The sequence below is a fragment of the Artibeus jamaicensis genome, unplaced genomic scaffold (genome assembly GCF_021234435.1).
Source record: "Artibeus jamaicensis isolate MK-2021 breed Jamaican fruit bat unplaced genomic scaffold, CSHL_Jam_final contig_233, whole genome shotgun sequence".
Classification (NCBI taxonomy): Eukaryota; Metazoa; Chordata; class Mammalia; order Chiroptera; family Phyllostomidae; genus Artibeus; species Artibeus jamaicensis.
Genome location: NW_026521486.1, coordinates 29,523,701 through 29,543,946, shown reverse-complemented (window position 1 = coordinate 29,543,946; position 20,246 = coordinate 29,523,701). Strand labels below are relative to the sequence as shown.

Below are 20,246 nucleotides of genomic sequence, written 5' to 3'. Positions count from 1 at the left end.
AGTACAGATTTTCATAAATGTGAACTATGCATTTGTCGAGACTGCACAATATCTCTCCATCCATTGATATTTTTGCTTAGCTGTATATTTACATTGCTAAAGGGCCATCTACTTCAACCCCCTGCATAGGTAGTACTACATGTGGCTGACCAGGACGCCAACATCGTAATTTCTGGAAAGTTCACCTTTTTTAAAGTCAAGATGCACCTTTGTTATCACTGAAGTCTGTGACTTAAATTTGGTTAGCTCTGCCTGATACATTTTAGAAAGTTTGTTTGAACAGAGGTTGTTTTCATCTAGTTTGCTTACATTTAATACTTTTTCTAATAAAACATGAAAGGAAGCAATGATTTTCAAGATTACTTCAAAATGAACGTATAAATTAAACTTTGATAGTACAAATCAAAGTCAATAATTAATGATAACAAAAGTCAGTTGATTTTACTAAATTTAAATTCTACTACATAAAATTTTACTATATTAAAGATTTAACTTTTTCTGGAACAGCAAACAAATATATCAGAGCTGTATATTGCAGTTCCTTATTTAAAAGTAGATCTATCCAATTTAGCTTTGAATGTTTAATTTTATTTTTATAGAAAACCCTGAAAGGTTAAATTTAAAAGCAGGCAAATAAAACAATTTTTTAAATAACTGATTAAAAATGTAATTGGTTCTCGATTTTTCTGTCTACCAAAATCAATGGCTGGAAGCAAACAGAAAATTGAAACATCGTTCTGTTTTATGAGACAAGGTTTTCTACTGTGAGAGCAGTGCAGACCCTCTGCTGGGCTAGGTTCGATGGCATTGGGGTCAGAATGCTGTGTTGCTCATGAGAGAACATCTAACCCTGGTTTCCCCTTGTGTTCAAGGACAAGCACTGAGGCAAACCCTGTGGAGGGCAGCGCCTTACTCTGGGAGCGTCAGTGATGGAAACTGCTTCTGAAGTTGACTGTGGAGCTTTGAAAATTGTTCAAATGACTTTTCTGTCAGGCTTGTTTCGTTGTTCCTGTGTGTCACCTGGATTAGATACAGCTGCAGGAAATAAATAGACAAAAATCAAGAGACAGCAATATCAACCTTGTGATACTTTCTAAAATCTCCTTACATGTAAACAAACCAAGCACGCATCTTTGTGCAAAAAAAATTATCATGGAAGCTAAGAGATGTAATGGCAAAGTTACATATGAACGCAGTGTATAATGATATAATCTTATGTGCTGGAAAAAGACTGCCTAATTTATGCTCTACTTGTGGACACTCTAAGTAGCTCTTGATTTTTAGTCTACCCCTGGCAGAGTCTGTTCTCTTTGATGGTTCTCTTCTGATAGCTCTGGTTGTTATGATTTCTCCTCGGAACATCCTCCATGGTGGCACTTCTGCTCAAACTGTCACAGATATTTCAATCACGTAGTAAAAACAAAAATCACAGTTTAAGGAAGAGTGTGTAACAGTGAACTGGAGTCTGAGATAGTGTCAAATATTGAAGTCAAGAGGACAGACTGGAGACTTACAGCACGAGTTTTCTTGCTGAACCTTAAAATTGCCGCTCTTTGAATTGACCTGGTTGAAGTCAGCGTACAGGATTTTTGGGACAAATCCTGTGAAGTAGATTTGGCAGGGCTTGCAGTCATCATTTGTGCAAGTGTGTGAATCAAGTTGTTCAATTTAACAGGGAAGCACTCCAGACTTTCTTTTATTTTCCTAGAGAAATTAAAAAGAAAAGATAATGAGTTACATTCCCTTGAATTGAGTCATTTCACTGAAAATTTGGTTCTTTGTGTTTGTTTGATGTGGAAAAAAAAGTCAAGAATCAAAGATGTTTAATTCAAGTTCAGCAATTAAAACCTATTTTTATAAACTTCAAGTTCACACTGATTTGTTAGCAAACATAAAACAAACTTTTATGGTGAAATATAAAGCTGCAATGATATTTAACTTCTTTTAGATTTATTTTCTATTTTTAGAAATAACATTTTAAAGTTTAATTTTTGTTTATAATTACTTAAAGTATTTACATGAATCCAGAAGTTAAATATTTAAAAAAATGTGTATTTCTTGAAGCTCAGGTTCTAACTCTGTACTGTCTCTGTTATTCCTTACCTTCCTGTATATTTAAAAAAAATTTAATTATAGGTTGACTTTCATTATTTTGTTTTCTGTTTTTTTTAAAGCTTTTATTTGTTTGTTTTTAGACAGAGGGGAAGGAAGGGAGAAAGAGGCGTAAAAATATCTATGTGTGGTTGCCTCTTCCATGCCCCCAAATGGGGAACCTGGCCCACAACCCGGGCGTGTGCCCTGACTGAGAATCAAACGAGCGACTCTTTGGTTCACAGACTAGCACTCAATCCATTGAGCCACACTAGGCAGGGCTCATTATTTTGTTTTTTAATTTTAATTTTTGTATGTATTTGTGTCCTTTCAACTATCGTACAAAAAAGTTTCATACTATAATACTATAACTAATATACATGTATTTTATATGAAATGTTTTTCCTTCTATGGTCTCTTTTTGGTTTTTTTGGTGTGTCTCTACTTCCTAAAGTTATTTTTTTTTGTATTTAAGGAGGTTTGCAATTGTATTCTAACGGTATAACAAATATCTTTTTAAAAATATTTTTATTTAATTATTGTTCAAGTATAGCTTTCTGTCTTTTACTCCCATCCCAGCCCACCCCTCTAGTGTTCCCCACCTCCATCCCACTTCCACCCCTGTTAGTTTTTGTCCATGTGTCCTTTATACTTGTTCCTGTGAATCCTTCCCCCTTTCCCCTGAAATTCCCTCTCCTCTCCTCTCTGGTCCCTGTCTGCCTGTTCTGTATTTCAGTGTCTTTGGTTATATTTTGCTTGCTTGTCTGTTTTGTTGTTTAGTTTCCTGTTAAAGGTGAGATCATATGGTATTTGTCTTTCAGCACCTGGCCTATTTCACTCAGCATAATGCTTTCCAGTTCCATCCATGTTGTTGCAAAAGGTAGTAGCTCCTTCTTTCTCTCTACTACATAGAATTCCATTGTGTGAATGTACCACAATTTTTTGATCCATTCATTTACTGATGGGCACCTACGTTGTTTCCAACTCTTGGTTATTGCAAATTGTGCTGCTATAAACATTGGGGTGCATAGGTTTTTTGGATTGGTGTTTCAGGGTTCTTAGGATATAACCTTAGCAGTGGAATTGTTGGGTCAAAAGGCAGGTTCATTTTTATTTTTCTGAGAAAATTCCATACTGTTTTCCATAATGGTTGTACCAGTCTGCAATCTCACCAACGGTGAACTAGGGTCCCCTTTTCCCCACAACCTTTCCAATATTTGTTGTTTGTTGCTTTGTTTAAAAAGTGTCTGATATTTTTAAACCAGTATTTTATCACATTCCTGATTAAATTTGATATAGAGGTGTTCTTTTCATTGAGCATCTTTTCATGTGTCTTTATACAATGCTCCATACCCCTTTACACCTCTTCTTCTTCTCCAGTATCTAATTTGCAGTCCATTTTATCCCAGTTAATACTATAAAGCAAACAGTATGCTTATTCTAGTTTTTATATGTGCTTCCTATTCCACTTTGTTTTTTTACACTAGCAGTTTTTATACTATACATACTATGCATTGTCTCTTCTATCATTAAATCTCAACCAGTCTTCATGTTTACATCACTCAGTCATTTTGACAATCTGAAGGTAATTTCTCCGGTATGCTCAAGGAAATAAGTTTCTGAGTCTTCGGTGTTCATAACAGCTTGTGGCCTTCATACTTCAAAGTCAATTTGGCTAGATACAACATTTTTGTCTCAAATTTTCTTTTTTCAGTGCCATAAAAATATTATTCCTTTTTCTTCTGGAATAAAATATTACTACCCAAGCCCTGATCAGGTAGCTTAGTTGGTTACCCTGATATGATAAGGTTGTGGGTTCAATCCCAGGTCAGGGGATTGAACATGCAAGAATCAACTCATGAATGCATCACTAAGTTGAACAAAAAAATCAGTGTTTTCCTCTCTCTCAAAAAAATCAATTAAAAAAGTTACTATCCAAAACTCTGATGACATAATGAACTTCTTTTCCTTATAAAGGACTTATTTTTTTGCCTAGATGCTTAAAGAAAGTTTATTTTTCTTTGAAGTCCAATAGTTTTTCTAAAATATATTTCAGTTTGGTTATTCTAGGTATTTTTTCTCAACATGCAATGGATCTTTCAATGTGTAGTTTTGTCTTTTGATTTTCTAGAACATTTAAAATTTTATTTTAACTAATATTTGATGATATATGACTAAGTTTTATCTCATTAATTTTAACAATATATCTACATGTTCTTTTGAAATTTGCATTGACACAGTCATGTAATCTGCAAATAATGAAGGAGATTTTTGTCACCATTTGTACTGCTAGAACATCCAGTTCAGTATTAATTAGAAGTGGCAACAGCAAAGTTTGTTCCTGATTACAAAGGAAACACTTTCATTGTTACAGCATTAAGTATAATGTTTTCTGTAGGCTTTTAGCTATAAGTTAAGGACATTTCTTGATATTTATGAAGAGTTTTTCAAAATGAATGATTCTAAATTTTATTAACTGCATTTTCTGCATCTATTGAGGTGATCATATGATGTTTCCTCTTCTTTTTACTACTGAGCCTGGAATGTTTCCCTTAAAACCACTTATTTTACTGAACTTCTGTTATTTCAAAAATTTTTGGTTCTCTTGAATTGTCATTTTTATTGTCTTATTCAAATGGAAAAGAACAATAAAACAAAGCATAAATACAGAGTGTTACAATCAAATAGAAGGCATTATTTTTTCCTGATATTAATGGGAATGCTTGTAATTTTTCAGTTTTAAAAGTATGATGTCTATCTAAGTTTCTTTCTGTTCTGTGCTTACTAAAATTTTCTAAGAGAAATGAGTGTTAACTATAACCAAGCACTGCTTTCTGTCCCGTAGGCTTCTATCAAAGTCACTGTGCCTTCTTTACAACTAATCTGCCGTGTCCCCAATGTTAACAATGTACTTCAGTAATGTTTAATAATTGTCCCCTCAGCTTCAGAAAACTTCAAGCCCATTTGTCTTGTTCTGGACTTAGGCTCTTTTGAATACATTTAAAATTTTTCCATTATTATACATCAATCCAGGTGAAAATTTGCTAAGAAAGTTAAAATATGACTGATCATTATTCATTTCCACAGTGTTCATTATTTCTAAAGGTATTCTTTGAATTTATGGGGATATATATAGTGCAGTATACAACATTCATTCTTCATTGTTAAATACAAGAACCTAATAATAATAGAGATACTAGTAATCATGACTTATGGAGACCCTACCATTCATTCATTCATTCAACTAATATTTACTGAACATATTATTGTGCTGGGGTGGAAAGCTCTTGATGACAACATGTACTCATTTCTTATGAAGATAGGCCTATGAACCATAAACCTTAAGTTCTGATATACTCACACTCGAAAATATCAACTATGCTCATACCTTCTTCACACGTTACCCAACAGTTAAGATGTAAGACGACTGGAGAGGAAGGTTAAACTTGTACAATAATCCTATGTCATTTTAGGACAGACTTTCACCTAAAGTGACCTCCATCTCCTATCTCTCAGGTGGCAGATTAATAAGTCAAATCCAAGAGTGCTATTATATATGACTCAAGGTGGTGTCCCGAGAGCAGTGAGTTTTAGGCCTCTGTGAGGATTTTTTTGTTAACGGTAGCAGCTTTCTGGGTTATTTTGTTTAATTGCAGCATCAGCAAGATTATGCTTTGAGTATTCTTATATTACAGGTCCAAAGCAGCAGCTGGAAGGTTGCAGTTCTTAAATTTCCTAGGGGAAACCTCAAGGCACTCTTGATAAATGCTTCCAACTCTCTGCTAGGCACTATTCTCTGTGCTGGGACTAGAGAGAAATCAGGTTTCTGCCCTGAGGGAATATACATCTTTTGGCAGGCCCTGCACAATGCCTTATGTTAATCTCTTCCTCCTTAGAGGAAAGCAGTGTAATTATTTTAGCAATAGATAAGAAAGACCAAGACAGGTGAAATGGTGCTAAAGGGGACGTCATCCAGAAAGTATTAACCAAAAATTCCAACTCAGGTTTATCACATTTATACTATGCAAATATTATTTCAGAAATATTACTACCAGTTAAGTAAAGAAATAAGTATGTAAGAGCCCCAAAGGCAGCAAACTATACATGGAGATTACAAGGGAGAACAAATGTGTAAACTGTGGTTCTGTGAGAACTGAAATGAGGTAAGCTCTCTTGAAATCCTACAAAAGAGATATTTGATAAGGGTTAAGAAGAGGCACTTTAGGGTTTCTTTTCTTTCTTTTTCTCTTCTTTTGCTTCGTAGCTTAGGACTTAGCTTTACAAACAAAACAAGTTTTGCTGTTTTCCCAGTCCAAGTTTCAAATCCTTAGAATTCACCTAGAAGTCAGCAAGTCTTCTGCAAACCTCAGTGCGGGCACATAACTCCGCTTACAAACCAGAGTGTTCCAGGTTCCAGGGCCTTGAGTATGGATGAGTAATTCTTATCAATTTCTTATGACAGCTGCTGACAAAAAATAGGCCAAATCAGAGCAAATGGAATAAAGGGACTAAGGGAAGTTGACGGACTGGTCTCGTTATGTATGGGTAATGTGCCAGTTAACATGGTATCCCAGGTTACTATCCTCCCTTCCCAAACCCAGCTTGTCTTAGTGATGACATTAAAGTAAAATTGTCTGCAAGGCATGAAATCTTAACATGCAGTAATAGAAAAAATAAATGGTGATAAATGGTGTTATAATTAAGTTAATAAAATCTGTAACATATGAAAATATATTTAGAGATAGAAGATAATTTCAGTCCTGTTGCTTGTTACACCCCTGGAACATGGCAATGCTATGTGATGAGCCGGCCAGGCACCCCTGGGAGGACTGGCTGGTGCACGCAGCTGCTGGGACCTAACAGCTGTTGGGGAGGTGCCATCTGGACTATCCAGCTTTTTAAACTAACCATTTCTGGTGCTCTTGGTGTGTATATTAAACCTTTCAAGTGCCTTTAACCTTTAGAATGATAGACTCCCAAAGAGTTTAAAGTATCTTTTTTTTTTTTTCATCTAAGGTGTATCCTGACTTGATATTTAGGCAAATTGAGCTTAATTTGAAAATACAGATTTTCTTATAAAATGTGGAATAGCCACTGAGCTCTCAAACATTGTGCTGAGGGTACTGAGCCACCAAACTAAGGAGGTGTTATACCTGCACTTAAAAAATTTACCTTATAGGCCCTGGCTGGTGTGGCTCAGTGGATTTAGCACAGGCCTGTGAACCAAAGCATTGCTGGTTTGATTTCCAGTCAAGGCACATCCCTGGGTTGTGGGTGATATCCCCAGTAGGGGGCGCACTAGAGGCAACCATACATTGATGTTTTGCTCTCTCTCTTCCCCATCTCTCTAAAATAAATAAATAAAATACTTAAAAATTTTACCTTATAGAGGTAATTTAGTTCAGGTCAATTCTTATAATTAAATTTAAAAAATGGAGACTGACAATGAAAGGGAAAATTTCACTTTACATTTTCTTTTGCAACTGCTTTGCTAATTTAGGAAAGTTGGACACCGCTAAATCCTCTAGATTCTGGTTTTTCTTTGCCTTTTTTTGGTTTTTGGGGGGCCATTTATTTCTGCAGATATCAATAGTTAAGGCAGAGGAAAATTTTGACTTTTTAAAATCTTTTTCTTTTTTATTATATATTTTTATTTTATTGATTATGCCATTACATTTGTTCTATTCCCCCCCTCCGTTACCCTCCACCCTGCACACCCCTCCCCCACCATTCCCCCCTTTAGTTTATGACGTGTCTCAAGTTCTTTAGATTCTATATTTCCCATACTATTCTTACCCTCCCCCCTATCTATTTTCTATCTACTGTCTATGCTACTTATTTTCTGTACCTTCTCCCCCCTTCTCCTTCTCTCACTCCCCTGTTGCTAACCCTCCATGTGATCTTCATTTCTATGGTTCGCTCCTGATCTAGCTGTCCTCTTAACTTGCTTTTGTTTTAGGTGTGGTTGTTACTAACTGTGAGTTTGCTGTCCTTTCACTGTTCATCTTTTTTATCTTCTTTTTCTTAGGTAAGTCCCTTTAACATTTCATATAATAAGGGCTTGGATGATGAACTCCTTGATTCTGAACTTATCTGAGAAGCACTTTATCTGTCCTTCCATTCTAAATGAAAACTTTGCTGGATAGAGCAATCTTGGTTGTAGGTCTTTGATTTTCATGACTTGGAATATTTCTTTCCAGCCCCTTCTTGCCTGTAAGGTGTCTTTTGAGAAATCCACTGACAGTCTGATGGGAACTCCTTTGTAGGTGACTGTCCCCTTATCTCTTGCTGCTTCTAGGATTCTCTCCTTCATTTTAATCTTGGCTAATGTAATGATGATGTGCCTTGGTGTGTTCCTTCTTGGGTCCAACTTCTTTGGGACTCTCTGAGCTTCCTGGATTTCCTGGAAGTCTATTTCCTTTGCCAGAATGGGGAAGTTCTCTTTTATTATTTGTTCAAATAAGGCTTCCACTTGGTGACTGTTCCCCTTCCCCTTCTGGTACCCTTATAATTCAGATGTTGGAGCGTTTAAAGATGTCCTGGAGGTTCCTAAGCCTCTCCTCATTTTTTTGAATTCTTGTTTCTTCATATTTGTCTGTTTGGTCATTTTTTCCTTCCTTCTGATCACCCTTGATTTGAGTCCCAGTTTCCTTTCCATTACTATTGGTTTCCTGTGCATTACCATTCATTTCAATTACTTTAGCCTTCATATGTTCCTCTAATTTGTGACTAAAATCAACCAGCTCTGTGAGCATCCTGATCACCAATGTTTTGAACTGTGTATCTGAAAGTTTGGCTATTTCTTCATCACTTAGACTTATCGGCTCTGGGGCTCTGAGTTGTCCTTGAGCCATGTTTTGATCTGTCCGCACATGTTACATATGAGGAGAGGCGCCTTAGTTGTTCACCAGGGCGGGGCCACCCAGTTCACTGGTTTGTGATGCTGTATGTGGGGGCGGGGTCAGAGAGGGAGCAATGGTGGTCCTTTCCGCTGGCCCAGTCTGCCTCACCGCTGGCCCCCGCCTGCTTATCCGAAGGCAAATGTGCGAGCCCACCGCCCTGCACTGGCTGCTGGAGCCTGCGTGATCTGTCTCAACGCTTGCCTCTTCATTGGCTTATCTGTGTGCAAATGTGCGACCAACTGCAGACAGCCAGCTGAGCCTCTTCCCTGGGTTCTGCCCGTAGCTAGCCCGCACCTGGGATCTGTGCCCTCAGCTGCCTGTGCACCGTCCGGGTCAGGGGATCTTTTTTACCTGACCTGCTCTGCTGCTGGCTTCGCCCCTCTCACTGGTTTAGCTGAGCATTTCATTGTTTTTGGACTCCGTATTGTTCAATTTTCTGTGGTTTGGTTGCGTTTATTATTGTTAAAACTTTGTTGTTTTTAGATTTGGTTGTTTGAGGATGCAAAGTATTCCCACCTATGCCTCCATCTTGGTGGAAGTCCAAATTTTGACTTTTATTTGTGGAAATACAATAATTGATGAGATGACAATTTACAAAGAACTAAAAAAGCATTAAGAAAATTTAATGATTAAAGAATCCAGGGATCTGTATTTCTGTCCCAGACTCTCAGTCTTGGAATGAAACCAGATAGAAAGGCATTAAACTGTGCTTTTATTCTTCAGAGAAGAAGCTCTAGGTTGTTCTCTGTGAAGGGATGGCCCATGATAGGAGTATAGACAGGGAGGAGAGTCCACAATGCCTTTGTTTAAGGACTCTGTCCCATATGGCCAAAGGCAACTCGTTAAATGAAAGGATCACCTTTCTCCGGCGTTTATACTAGAGAATACTGGCCAGTGCACAGAGAGAAGTAGAATATTACAGAGAAATAAGTATAGTAGAAGATCTTGTTTTGCATTAGAAATTAGCCAGATCCTACTGGGTCCTGGGGTTTGTTAGGCTGTAGTTTGAGTCTGTGTATATCCCTTTTCCCCAGGACATCATAGAATCTCTGGTTCTTGCTACCAAAACACCTCACGAATACAAAGTATTTGTTTTTGAGGTTTGAAGTTGTGTTTTGCTTCAAATTACTTTCAATTTCAACTGAAGAACAAGAGTTCTTATACTCACTAAACCAAAAACCTGTGTGGCAGACCAAATGAAATACTGGGAAAACATGAAATATTTCCTCCCACATTTTTGGAGCAGGAAATGGATGAAGTGAAAAGCATAATCTCTATGTGGGAGGGGGGGTTAGGCAGGGAAGCTTATGCTTCATGATCCTGCCCAGGCTGTGAAATAGGTTATCTGTTTCTAAGGACAGCTAACCCGAGGTTTGAAAGAGATTGAAAATTGTGAAATAACCCATTTGGACAGCATTTTAATGGATGGCTGCCTTTGTTGCCTCGCAGTGGGCCCAGCAGAGACATTACATGAGAGTATCCATTTGCAGGGGCCGAGTCATGATACTTTCTTGGTTCTGCTCAAAGGCACGCCGCTGAAAGCGGAGTAGAAAAAATTAAGGGAAGCGGAGAGAACAGTTGGCAATTATGTCGAAAACCTTTGTGGCCAGCAAAATGATTTTATATTCATTTTTTCTCTAAATGCCATTAATTGTGATACAGTTTTCAATGCCACATGGAGTACAATATCCTTTGAAACTCTGATCGCCAGCTTTTAACTCAGAATGTATCTAGGAGTGAGGTAGAATCCTGTATTATTCATAAGCAGAGTACTCCCTTGGAGAGGCAAGAAAATCCATTTCTTTCTTTCAAGTCTCAAACAGGGTCAAGAATGGCAGCCTCTTAATGCATACAGTGCAGTCAGGACTAAGGCATTTCAGGTGGCCACTCATGCTGTGTCTCTGATGACTTAGTCCTCATTCAGGACCCAAATCTGTGAGCCCAGTGGTAGGGGGGCAAGGGGGAGACTGGATTTTCTTGTCTTGTTTTTATCTGTGTCTTAGCAGTGTCATCAGAATAACAGTGACATGAAGCACTTTTAACCTATCAGAACAAAGAGGACAAAGAGTTTAAATGTACAGGGGACCACATATGCAGGTAGGGTTAAAGACGTTGCTTGAATCAGGAAGACCAGGGCTGGATCCATTATAGAACTTGATTACTTTTCTGGTAAATTATATGCACTGATGTTTACACTTCAAGTTTCTCCTTGACTTTAGAAATGCATGTGATGTCAGAGAATGCAGCTTAAGATGTTATTGTTTACACAGAAAAGTAAACAAGTATACATCATTTTTAACATTTATTTAAATCTTCTCATTTAAAGCTCCCATTATTGTTTTTAATTAATGGATATAGATCTATAAATTCACTGTACCCATTGTTTAAGTATTTGTACATTGTTTAAGTATCGAAAAAGAAATACTGTATAATTTGTTTAAATTTGAAAATATCTAAATAATGGAGAGATTTTTTAAAAATATTTTATTTATTTATTTTTAGAGAGAGGGGAAGGGAAGGAGAAAGAGTGGGAAAGAAACTCTGTGGGTGCCTTGGTCGGGGGGCTGGGGGGGGTAAGTAACTTTATTTTAAGGGTAAAAATCATGGTCACAGTCACTTGAGCTTTCTCGGATCTCAGTAGCAAGTCCCTCACGATACTGGACGGTATGTGCCATAGAAAATGTTCTCAACATCTGATCTGCACATACTGACCAGGGAACTCAGAGAAAAGCTGAAAAGACACGTTCAAAGCAAATTAAATCATATCTAAAAACAAAGGCACACAATTGAGACTTTAAGATAAAACACACTATAAGTTCTTGGAAGTCCAAGGGAGAGTGAGTCTCGAGGGAGATTTCTCTGAGGAAAAAAGAGGAAAAATTATAGAGTTTGAAGACATCTGGTAATGGGCCAAAGCAGAAAAAGAAGGAAGGTGACTGCCTCGGTGACATTAGTCAAAGTGTCCCATGGGGGCACCTTGGGCAGCAATTATACAGAGCTTGAGTCAAGCACCCCGGGAACACCCGGTGCTGCTCAGTGATAGGAATTCCAGGGAGGGACTTCTGTCTTTGAACAAGACGTGGGATATTCAGGAAGCCAGGACTGGTGCTGGGGGAAGGGTGCGGGATCTGCTTTGGTTAAACTGCGGCCAACGTGGGCTCTAAGAACCTCGAGGAAACTGGTCTGAAGTGTGCAGCTGTGCATCTCCCAGAGCCTGCAAGACCCTGCGCTCTGAGACACGACCCTCCAACTGCCTCCCCCGCCCCCCCCTGCCGACTCAAATTGTGACTCTCTCTGGTAAACTGTGTCCTTTGGCAATCCTTTATTTAACTTCTCTGGAGTCTCGGTTTTTCTAATCTAAAAGTGTAGATAAAGATGATATTACCTCACAGACTTGTTGTGATGATTAAATAAGTTAACATCCAAAAAGCACTTAGAGTGGGGCCTGATGCACAAGAAGCCCTGTGCTAAATATTAGTCCTTTTATATGCCTGTTATATACTGAATGTTTCATGTTTAAATTGTATTTTCTGCTAAACTCTTTCATATAGTTTAAGAGAAATAGAGTTTGTTTTATATTCAGATATTTTTAGAAGTGGGACTCTATCTCCTGCTTTACTTGAGAGAAACTGATGTAACTAACAAATATATTAATTAAGGTGATATACAGATAGTAAATAATTCATTAATAAAATTAAGTATAGCATGAAAAGTACATGTTTTGTTGAACTATAGAGGGAAAGACCAGTCAGTACTAGAATAACTTGAGAAGGTTTCATGGGTGAGGTGGTAGGTGTCCAGAACATCAAGGGTTGAATGGGATGGAAGTTGGATCAGACTCCCCCCTCTATTTCATTAATTTTTGATTCTTTGGGAACATTTCTGATGAGGCTATGAATGCAAGTTAAATACACGAAGCAGGAATGAATGTAGGCTGGAAAAGTGATCTACTCAGAAGATGATGCATTAGGCAATAATAAAGTTGCGACGGATAAACATTCCTAAAGGCAATTAAATTATAAGATCCTCAAAAGTTAGGGGTAGGAAATGGCCAAAGGCAATAATTGAACAGAAAGATGACCTGCCCTAATTAGATGACTAGATGCCTTTTAAGTTTGCAATGGAGAACAAGTTCTTTACTATGGATTTCTCAAAAGAAGTTTAATTAAAAGAGCATACTACACAACACCCGAAAGCTGGAAAATTAGCCTGGCAGAAAGTATGCAGAGGGGGATATACTAGCTCACTGCCAGGAGGTTGCTGGCTTCAGATCTACTTCCAGTGTTAGTTCAAGTTCTCTTGAATGGAGCTGGCAGATGAGTCAACCCAGGCCAGCTCACCAGTATCTAAGATTCTGCTCTTTACAGCTTGGTGGGGGGAGGGATGGGACTCAGGCTGACGAATAAAGCACATTTACATTTTCCCTTTGGCCAGGGCCCCAAAGAGCTTTTTCTTATCCAAAGTATAATTTTTTTCCTTTTGACAGTGATAGGAGGAACTGTGGGTAAATTGTGGCACTGTAATTGCTCTGTCCAAGCAATGACACGGCAGGGTATTTTCTTAGAGATGAAAGTCATGAGTTTCTATCTCATCATAAATCTCTTTCTCCAAATGGTTTTTCTGGACATAGTTCAAGTAGAACAACCAGTTTATTTTCGTCAGCCCTTGCTCTTTTCAGTGACCTGTGATTGAGCAATGTGTTGGATGCAGAGTCTTGTTACCGAACACCGGTGTGTGACGGAGACACCGGCGTCCCCGTTGCTCTTTTGTACCCCTTGGGAACTCAGACACAAATGTTGGAATGATAGTTTCATTCCAACGACTGTTCACACCAAAATCATCTCAAATGTGAACCATGTGTACACACACACAGGAATATACACGTTCACGGCCAGCTCTACCTGGTAAAATGACTTGTTGCTTCCAGGTCTGTGTCTTGCGGACGAAGGTTATCGTACACATATTTCAGGTCTTGGACTCCACTCAGCTCTGGCAGCCCCGCGTGGAGCATCTGGGCAAAACAAACATATAAACAAACAAACAAAAAAACCCCTTCAGAAATGTAAATGAAATCTTAGTTGGTTAAGTTTGGTTAAGCTTACTTGGTTAATTCTACCAATGCACAGGAACGAATTTTCATAGCAATGCCTTTCAGTTGTACACATGAAAAACTATGTTCATGGTTTTTAACCTGCCACATTTATCAGTAGAGGCAACATCAGTAATAATGAAATTAAAAACCAATGAAGTTGTCAGTGCACTTGAAGAATAATAATTTAACTTTAGCATAAACTATTGAAGTAAGCATGAGAGTATTCTTTATCCCTATATTGTCTCCTTGTATAAGAGGCATATTCAGCATGGGACAGCAGAAATAATAAGGTGTCTGATGTCAGAAAATCTGGATCTGCCATTAAAATCTGAATCATCTTGAAAAAGTCTTTTAGCCTCTTTGAACCTCCATTTTCTCAGTTTCTTTCTTTCTTTCTTTCTTTCTTTCTTTCTTTCTTTCTTTCTTTCTTTCTTTCTTTCTTTCTTTCTAAATACATTTTTAACATTAAATTTATTATGGCGACATTGGTTAATAAAATTGCATGTTTCAGATACGCAATTCTGCTTCCTTCTGTCACCATTTATACCCCATTTATCTTCTCCTCATTTTTATTTTTTTAATCTTTTAATTATATTTTTTATTTTTAAAGTAGATATAAATATACCCAACATGTTCTGGGAAAATCGATAGCTAATGAATAAAAAATAGCTTTATACTTTATACATTGTTACAAAAATATATCACAGTGCCCATTTTAAAGAAGAAAAATTTAATTTCCCCCAAACTGTAATTGAATTATCCAGGTCAAAGGGTGTGTGAGCACATAGAGTATAAAACTTATCCCTCTGGTTCTCACCTTATGTTCTCCCATGACTCTATGACTCATACTATCACAACATAATTTTCTCTAGTTAAGCAATGATTGTATTTATTAAAGGTTATTAAAGCCATGGAACAATTAAAGGTATAATTGTAGAAAGGCTCAGGCACTTTTCTGCCAACCTTTAGAAAAGTACTTTGTTTATATTATAGTGTAGGCTGAAGGGATATTCTCTGCAGTTATAGGCCAAACTTTTTGAGGAAAAAAATGGATCTCTTTGAAATAAATGTGAACTTTGCAAAAAAAAAAAGAAAGAAAGAAAAGAAGAGGAATGATGTCATCAGTATCTCTCTGACTAAGATAATAAATTATTTTCTACTTTGGAATTGAGGCACTTTTATAGTTGTGGAAAGTTAAGAACAATGCTGCTGATCCTAAAAATAAAGGCTAGACTGAGAATATGGGTATGGCAGATGGGTGAAGTTGTGATTGACTTGATGAATTTCAAGTGAGGAAAAAATGAATTTGAAACTCTTTTCCTTTTCCTCTTGTTCCTACACAGGTTGAGGGAACAGCCCACAGAGATGTACAGGGGAGAGCAAGACATCTTCTGTTTTTTCACAGAAAAAAATCCAGGATGGCTTTCTGGAACATAGGGTCTCCTGTGGGTGAGTGACAAGAGATTGGGCTAAAAAGCCAAGTAGGGTAGGATGTTTTAACAATATACAAGATTTTGTGCTTGATCCTAAAGGCAAGAGAGCTCTTTTAGTGTTTTTAAATGGGCAATAATATAAGTGCATTGCATTTAGGAGAGATCATTGTTGTTATTGTTTTAATCCTCATGTGAGGATATGTTCATTGACCGTAGAGAGAGAGGGAGGGATACAGACAGAGAGAGGGAGACATAGATGTGAAAAAGAAACATCAGTCGGTTGCCTCCTGTACATGCTGCAACCAGGGATTGAACCTGCAACCTAGGTATGTGTCCTGAACTGGGAATTAAACCCACAGGCTTATGGTATATAGGATGATGATCCAAACAATGGAACCACTTGGCCAAAGCTCATTGTTGTCATTTTTTAAATTTACATTTACGTGAGGCCAAATAAGAGACTGGATTAGGAGACTATTTAGGAATGAAGATAAGTTGTTGAATTTTAAATATAAGTAGAATTGAGAAAACTAGGAGGTTTGTTAGGTATATTTGGAGGGCTGGATGAGGCCTAAACCATTTAGCTGTGTGTGAGTAGCATGTAGACAGTGACTGAAACCATCAAAATGGATCAGGCAGTCCTGGGGAGTTGTCAACAGCCTCTCCTCAACAATGATCTAGCAACTCAAATTCATGATATCTAAATGTGAGCAAATTCTCTGGAAAATCTTCCTCCTCTTTCCTGTTTTATCTCTGCTTTCACTCCCACCACTGTCCAACTAAAAAGAAATTCATATTTTATTTTATTCCTTCTTCTTCCCAATTCCCAGGGCCGATCACTTAATTCTATAAAAGCTACCTCAATAGTCTTTTGTATTCATTCCCCTTTCCATTGAAATTATTGCCTTAGGCCAGTTCTTTATCTTCATTTGCTTAGATAACTTGAATAGGTTTTTTTTCCTAGTTCTCCAACCCCTGCTTGAAACACCATACATCCTCTTGAGAGATAGTTACTGCTTTCTTTATACTACAATCATACCTTGGCCCCACCTCTTTCACAGTACGTATAGCTGCCTAAATCTTACTATATTTTGTTTATGTATATGTGTGTCGGATTAGATTTTAAGTTCTTTGAGAACATTAACTGGGTTCTTAGTCAATGTTGAATTTTCTATATTGTCTAGCATGGTGCTTTGTAAGTAATAGAATTTACAGACTGCCTATGAAATAATAAATGCATAAATGAATGAATGGATGGATGAGTGCATGAACAATACCTAACATGATCAGGCATTGAAAATCTACAAGTAGCAAGTCAACATTTGACTACTAAACTTAAAATCAACCACAGGGACACATAGTCTGAAAAGTAACAAGAGTCTAGATTAGGCTTTACCTGATCAGTTGTGTACTTAGAGTTCTAGAAACATCTCTGTACTTGTTGAGGCATTTTTCCCCTCTGTCACACTGTGATTATTCATTTGCAGTAATTTTTCTTTAGATATGAATTGCTTTCTAGTTTTTATGGGTAACCTGAATTCACATGTGCTTGTTTAGGATTCTGTCAAAGATTTCCTTGGGAAGTAGATATTGTACTTACCCCTTCCTCTGCTAACATGTACATGCACACACACACACACATGCACACACTACATGGGTGTGAAGGGCAGCCAACTTCAAGTCAGAAGAACCCCAGCTATCTCCCTAGCACATGGCTGATGACAGGTAGCAAATGCTGACCTTGCCCTTGTTGATGGGCTCCATTCCTCAGAGAGAAGGATTGAGTGCTGTGAATCTGCACATGAGAGTAAAGATTGTCTCAGCCTGGGTCCATTTAGCCCACAGAGATGTAGTTCAAGTGTTTCCTCACTTAGCTTTCATGGGGAATGACTTTAATTGCAACCATAGGGAAGGGAAAAAGGAAAAAGTTGCCAGTACAAGTAATGAACAACTAAGTTCTTTTTAAAGATAGGAACATTATCATTTCTTCTAGTCCTATCCTCCTACTAAATCCACATCTATTTTGATAGCTGTGCTTCGGGAAGCAGACAGTCTTCACCACCACATAGAGAAGTCAGAAAGATTTCTGCTGGGAAATATATGGTATAATAATGGGTGTAAAAAACATTTTAAACTGGGTGAATGGTCCCTATGTTCTTTGGGAACCTTCCATAATAGCTGATATTGATTTTTTAATGAGAGAAGAGCTGATGAAATACAGGCTTTTATGTTAGTGAATTCATCCAGCAACACTCTCGAGTCTCCTGCAGATGTTGTGCTCTCAAGCAGGATGGGAATTTCACGGATTATTTTCCCCGGCTTTTGCCGGGAGTAAATAAAAAGGACTGTGGATATCTAGAAACACGCTTCTCTACTGAGAATGAGCCATTAACTCTGTTAGACTCACCGAACCTGTGTAGCTCCTGGTCACTGACCATTCATGGAAGGTAGAACTTATGACTCATATCAAGTATTTCTTACATTGTGATTGGGTCATTGTGCAGTACATGGAGTCCTTTTTAAAAGAAGTTTATTCAGCAAGAGTCAATTTGAAAGAGAATTGAGGGAAATGTAGTTTACCCACATGGATAGAAAACAATCTTTCATAAGCTTAAATTTGGTTTTTATTTTAAGAAGTTGTAGTACAGAAAGTGTGGTCCTGAAACCTTTACTGATGCTTTGATTATCTACAGAATGCCATGTGAAAACTGAAAAGAGGAAAATCAAGAGGTCAATGACCAGAAACAGAGGGAATGACACACTACTCTTTTACACACACAGAGACACACATATATTTGTTCATTGGTCTAATTGGTCCACATTGCCTCTGGTCTCTGTTTCAATTTCAGTAACAGTCTAAACCTTAGACTATATGCTTAATCTGAAGTAGTATTCTTCACTGGTAAACATTCCTTAGCCTAAAAATCAAGACTTAAATACTTAAAACATAAGAGTCTTTTTGGATATGTAATATACCAGAAACATTCAATATTTGATTTTACTATTATAATATGAGAATTTAAAAAACAAACAAATGAGCAAAATAGAACTAGAAGCATGGAAATATGGGACAGACTGATAGCAAACAGAGGAGAGGAGAAAAGGGGACAATGGCGGAAAAAAAGGGAAGGGGTTAGTCAAAGAACATGTGTGAATGACCCTTGGACATGAACAATGGTGTGGGGATGGACTGTGGGAGTGGGGGGTGGGCTGGGTGAAGAAAGGCAGAGGGGGGCAATTGGGGCAACTGTAATAAAACAACAATAAAAAAATTGAAAATATATCATATGTCTATGTTTTAAGTGAAATAAAATGACATTAACTCTATAATTTAATGATTAATATATTATGACTCACGCTAGCAGTTTTCTTTTTAGGTAGGTAGAAAAATTTACTAAATAGAGAATAAAGTTCATCAATAATGTTCTAAATCTATTTTTTCAAAAAGACATCCTTTCACATCAACATGCTCACTTACTATTGTTCAGCATAATTTTAGTACCTCCTGAGAAACAGCATAAACTATATCTGTGCGTTTCTGCTTTAGGTTTATTTTTCAAATGTCTGGTTCAAGTCATACTCAGTATGGTACTTACTCTCATATGTAGCTAGTTACAACATTATAGACATTTAGAAATGTTGAATACCTTAGTTACTTATGTACATGAACTTTACCTGCCTTATTAAATTGAAAATTTTAAGACTGACTGGGTCTCATACATTAATGTATCTTCAGCAGTTTCTGGAATATAGCAGGTTCTCAAGAGCTCAGGGATTCACGAGTTAGAGTTTGCTAGATCGCAGGTAAATATTAGAGTTGATAGTATCTGAATATTTATTATGTAAATGGAGTCAAGGTCACAGACTCAGTCCTTGTAGAGTTTCCTCTGTGCTATGAACATGGATTATGAACCATAAGGCAGCTCATAATTGCAATATGGCCTAATAAAATTCTGAGATTCAGAGATAACACACAAATCTACCAATATGAGTCACTGGCAATTACTGGAAAGCCAAGTTGATTCTGAAGATGGACAGAACCTTCTATATCCAATTTACACATGAAGAAATCTTTGTATTATATGAAGGATTACATGTTTATAGTATTTTTAGAAATTCCCATTTTTTTCAAGGCATAAAAAAGAGAAGTAAGGTACATTTGTTGTTTTCAAGTTAAAACAATGATCCAAATCAAACCTGTATTGCAATAAGGTCAACGTTTATTCAGTACTAATAATTTTTTCAATGATGGATATATTTTATAGCTCTGCTGTCCAATATGGTACTGCTAGCCACATGTATGAAGTGCTATTGAGCACTTGAAATGTGGTTAACAAGCCTAAGAAGCTGAATTAAAAATTTTATTCAATATTAATTTAAATTTAAATAACTACATGTTAGTAGGGGTACTATACTGGACAGTATTTTTGTAGATTAACAAGGAACTAGTATAATAAATTAACTGAATCCTGACATTTGGTAGGTATTGTTCTAAGTTTTTAAATATTAATTATTTTTAGGGTTATTATGAAATTTAAAGCAATGAACATACATAAAGATCTTAGCATAGTGCAATAACAAAGCATTCAAGATTAGGTTATGCATTTACCGATCCTACCTATATAAGGTAGATGCTATTATGTCCATTTAATAGATGAGGAAATAGAGTCTTACTAGAGCAATGTAGCCAGTAGAATGTCAAATTAGGATTCAAACCCAGGAAAGCCT

At 37.1% G+C, this 20,246-nt stretch overlaps 1 protein-coding gene across 1 annotated transcript in view; it reads right to left on the bottom strand.

Annotated features, from left to right (window-relative positions):
- PIK3C2G (phosphatidylinositol-4-phosphate 3-kinase catalytic subunit type 2 gamma) overlaps positions 1-20,246 on the bottom strand; it is a 278,883-nt gene that overhangs the window by 52,126 nt on the left and 206,511 nt on the right. The window contains exons 29-31 of the mRNA XM_037136665.2: positions 13,895-14,004; positions 1,515-1,704; positions 914-1,035 (exon numbers count right to left, since the gene is read on the bottom strand). Of these exons, the coding sequence (XP_036992560.2) occupies positions 914-1,035; positions 1,515-1,704; positions 13,895-14,004 (422 nt within the window). The remainder of the gene's footprint in view (positions 1-913; positions 1,036-1,514; positions 1,705-13,894; positions 14,005-20,246) is intronic.